At 42.1% G+C, this 3,893-nt stretch overlaps 1 protein-coding gene across 1 annotated transcript; it reads right to left on the bottom strand.

Moving 5' to 3' along the window:
- Window positions 1-2,608: 2,608 nt before the first annotated feature.
- LOC112017364 (uncharacterized) lies at window positions 2,609-3,520 on the bottom strand. The gene is made up of 2 exons (XM_024049820.1): window positions 3,224-3,520; window positions 2,609-2,836 (listed from the first exon to the last, which is right to left on the bottom strand). The coding sequence occupies exons 1-2, from the start codon at window positions 3,518-3,520 to the stop codon at window positions 2,609-2,611; spliced, it is 525 nt and encodes a 174-aa protein (XP_023905588.1).
- Window positions 3,521-3,893: the final 373 nt, after the last annotated feature.

Here is a 3,893-nt window from a genome sequence, read left to right as displayed (position 1 = left end):
GTCCATCATAACCCCTGAAGATTCTGAGGACTTAAGCAACCATTCAACGGAGGCGATGGGGGAGACAGGGCTATTTAGTATTGCTCAGGTAATCTTGCCCATCCTCTATTCATCCGTCTCCTCTTTGTTAGTTTGAATCTAATTCTTTTTTATTATTTTTTCTTTTTCAGGCCATGGTCATGATGGCGGGTTTCATGGGACAGTGTCTGAACCATGAGACGGCGCTAATCCACGTTAGGAAGAAGGCCAATGAGACGGAAGATGAGTTAAGTGGTCTTAAAGCTTGGAAAGTGGGCATGAAAAAGAAATTTATTGTGTCGGAGACGACCAGGAAAGAACTTGAGGCTGATATGGACACTCTGAAAAAGGTCCCAGAGGACAAAAGAGAGAGATCAAGGATGATAAGGATCAACTCCGTCATGCAAAAGAAGCAGTGGTCTGTGAGTATCGTGATTCCAACGCCCTCATTAAGGAGCTCGCGGATTCTTATGCAAACAGATTTGATGATGCCGTTTGTCAGGCCAAGAGAGCTTATGCTAACCTTGATTTCTCTATTCTAAGTATTGATGACCAAGCTCAAACCACTACACAGCCCGTCGCCTCTGACAGCACAAAAGGCCTCTTTGCTGACGATGCAATTGGTGATGGAGAGTCAACTCCTCCTCAAGGCCAAGCTCAGAGCGTTGATGGTGATGTCTGTCAGCCTGTGGTTGTTGAACATTTTACGATCCCTCCGTCATTTTCTGGATTATGTAGACATTTCCTTATGAGGGCTTTTTAATTATTTCTCTGTTTATCTTTCTTGCTGTTTTTGCTTAGTCCATCTACTATAACGACTTGTTTGATATTTTGTTCGTGGAATGCATTCGTCCAGTTTGTTTTAACGAGCTTTAATTAAGACAGTCCTGTCCTCTTGAGATAGCCATCCCCTTGAGCATTCAAACCTTTGGACATACACCCAATTGGAAATACTCATAATCTGTCCATTTTGAGAATTTAGCTAATAAATCCGTTCTGTTGGTGCACTTTGCATTATTCACCCTCTCAGGATGAAACCGTCCACCATGGACTTATTGAACAGCAGTTTATATCCATCCACTATTGGACTTTTATTTTACCTTTTGGGATGATCTGTAGACTTTGCGTACTTTTATCTGTCCCTTATGTGGCCTTTATAAGAATTTTCATCCTTTTTGGATGATCCCTCTACTTTGTGGACTTTAGTTTATATCCTTCCATTTTGTGGACTTTAGTTTGTACCCGTTCAGTTTTTGGACTTTGTAAGAATTTTCATCCTCTTGGGATGATCCGTCCAGTTTGTAGACTTTAGTTTATATCCGTTCATTTTTTAGACTAAGAGTTTTCATCCTCCTGGGATGATCCGTCCAGTTTGTGGACTTTAGTTTATACCCATCCACTTTTTTGGACTGTAAGAATTTTTATCCTTTTTGGATGATCTTTTTAGTTTGTGGACTTTAGTTTATATCTGTCCACTTTTCGGACTAAGAGTTTTCGTCCTCCAAGGATGATCCATCTAGTTTGTGGACTTATTTTATACTCGTCAACTTTTTGGACTGTAAGAATTTTCATCCTCTTGGGATGATCTATCTAGTTTGTGGACTTTAGTTTATATCTGTCCACTTTTTGGATTAAGAGTTTTCATCCTCCTGGAATGATCTGTCTAGTTTATGGACTTATTTTGTACCTATCCACTTTTTGGACTGTAAGAATTTTCATCCTCTTGGGATGATCTGTCTAGTTTGTGGACTTTAGTTTATATCCGTCTACTTTTCGGACTAAGAGTTTTCATCCTCCTAGGATGATCTGTCCAGTTTGTGGACTTATTTTATACCCGTCCACTTTTTGGACTATAAGAATTTAGGTAGAAAAACATAGTTGTGTCTGAATATTTCTCTTATTAATTAAATATTCATACTTTTGTAGAAAAGTACCTGCCCTATTGGGCTTAAAAAGATACATATTGCAGCAAGAAATTGTCTTAGTAAAACTAGTAATTGTAGTAAAACTAAATATTCTGGGAAATTGGGGAGCGTCATTGTTCTTTATATTATCTTTACTGGTAGTATTTCCATAGGTGCTCCGTGTTCTATGGGTGCTGCAACTTTCACCTGACCAGCGTCTCGAGATGGTAGGTGCCCTTCCTCTGCCATGACGTGATCCTGTAGGGTCCTTCCTAGTTAGGGCCGAGCTTTCCTTGCGAATGATCTCTAGCAACGCCCATTACCTTTCATAGTACCAGATCTCCAACCTGAAAGTCTCTATGCCTGACTTTGGAGTTGTAGTGTTTCACCATGAGATTCTGATACTGCTCCAACCTTTGCTCCACTGTCGCCCGGACTTCGTCCACCAAGTCGAGCTGAAGGCGTATGGCCTCTTTGTTCTAATCCTCATCGTAATTCTCCACCCGATAGCTTGTGAGTCCTACTTCTGCTAGGATGACAGCATCACTTCCGTATGCTAGTCGAAATGGCGTTTCTCCTGTGGGTGTTCTTGCTGTTGTTTGGTATGCCTATAGAATGCTTGGTAACTTGTCCGACCAGATACCCTTAGCCCCCTCGAGCTAGGTCTTGATGATCTTGAGCAAGGATCAGTTCATGACTTCAACTTGCCCATTGGCCTGTAGGTGTGCGGGCGACGAGTAGTGGTTCTTGATACCTAGCTCCAAACAGAAGTCCCTAAATGTGCTATTGTCGAATTGCTTTCTGTTGTCGGAGACAAGCACTCTAGGTATCCCATACTTGCAGAAGATATTCCTCCAAACAAAACTTCGAATGTTCTTCTCCATGATAATGGTTAGGGCTTCTACTTCCACCCACTTAGTGAAGTAGTTCATACCAACTACCAGAAACTTTAACTGCCTAACTACTATCGGGAAAAGGCCCATGATATCTAGTCCTCATTGAGCGAATGGCTAAGGGGCCGTCATGGGGGTTAGCTCTTTAGATGGTTGCCTGATGAAATTACTGAACCTCTAAAACTTGTTGCTGACATAAGCTTGTGCGTCCTTCAGCATTATAGGCCAATAGTATCCTACTCGGATTGACTTGTGCACTAATGATCGTGCCCCCAAGTGGTTTCCGCAGATGCCCGTGTGGATTTCTCTCATTACATAATCTGCTTCCTACTGGCTTAAACACCTTAGGTACGATCGAGAGAATCCTCTTTTGTATAAGACATCTTTTATCAGCACAAATCGTGATACTTGGACCTTCAACTTCCTAGTGGCATCTTTCCCATCTGGTAACGCGCTAGTTCTCAGGTAGGATATCAATGGCGTAGTCCAATTGCTTTCAGAATCTACTTCTTGCACATTCGTTTCATCATTAATAGGTGATGAGACTTGAACAAATGACAATACTTGTTCGGGGACAAGCATAAATTCTACTGAAGCAGCTTTTACTAAACGGTCAGCACATTCGTTTTCCTCCCTTGGGATTTGAATGAATCTGACTTTGAGGCTGCTGATTCGATTCTTCACCTCTTCCATATACCTCTTCATCCTTTCATTCTTGAACTTGTAGTTGCCATTAATCTAACTTGTTACCACCTGGAAGTCGCAATGTACGACCACGTTTTCAACACCTGCTACCTTTGTGAGGTCTAGCCCCACCACCAATCATATTCAGCCTCGTTGTTGGTCATGGGGAAGTCCAGTCAGATCATGCACTCAATCTTAGCCCCCTCTAGGGTTTTGATTACCACACCGGCCCCTCCTGCTCGTCTATTGGAAGATCCATTCGTGTGGATGCTCCACTGTGCGACGATTTCTCCCCCCTTGCCTTCTGATTGAGTAAATTTAGCGATGAAGTCAGCTACAACTTGCCCTTTTATCGCAGTTCGCAGGTGGTACTGTATAGCAAATTCACTAAGCT

This window comes from Quercus suber, unplaced genomic scaffold (assembly GCF_002906115.3).
Source record: "Quercus suber isolate HL8 unplaced genomic scaffold, Cork oak 2.0 scaffold_133, whole genome shotgun sequence".
NCBI lineage: Eukaryota > Viridiplantae > Streptophyta > Magnoliopsida > Fagales > Fagaceae > Quercus > Quercus suber.
Note: the sequence above shows the minus strand (reverse complement) of the source record. Positions and strands in the feature narration are given on the sequence as shown.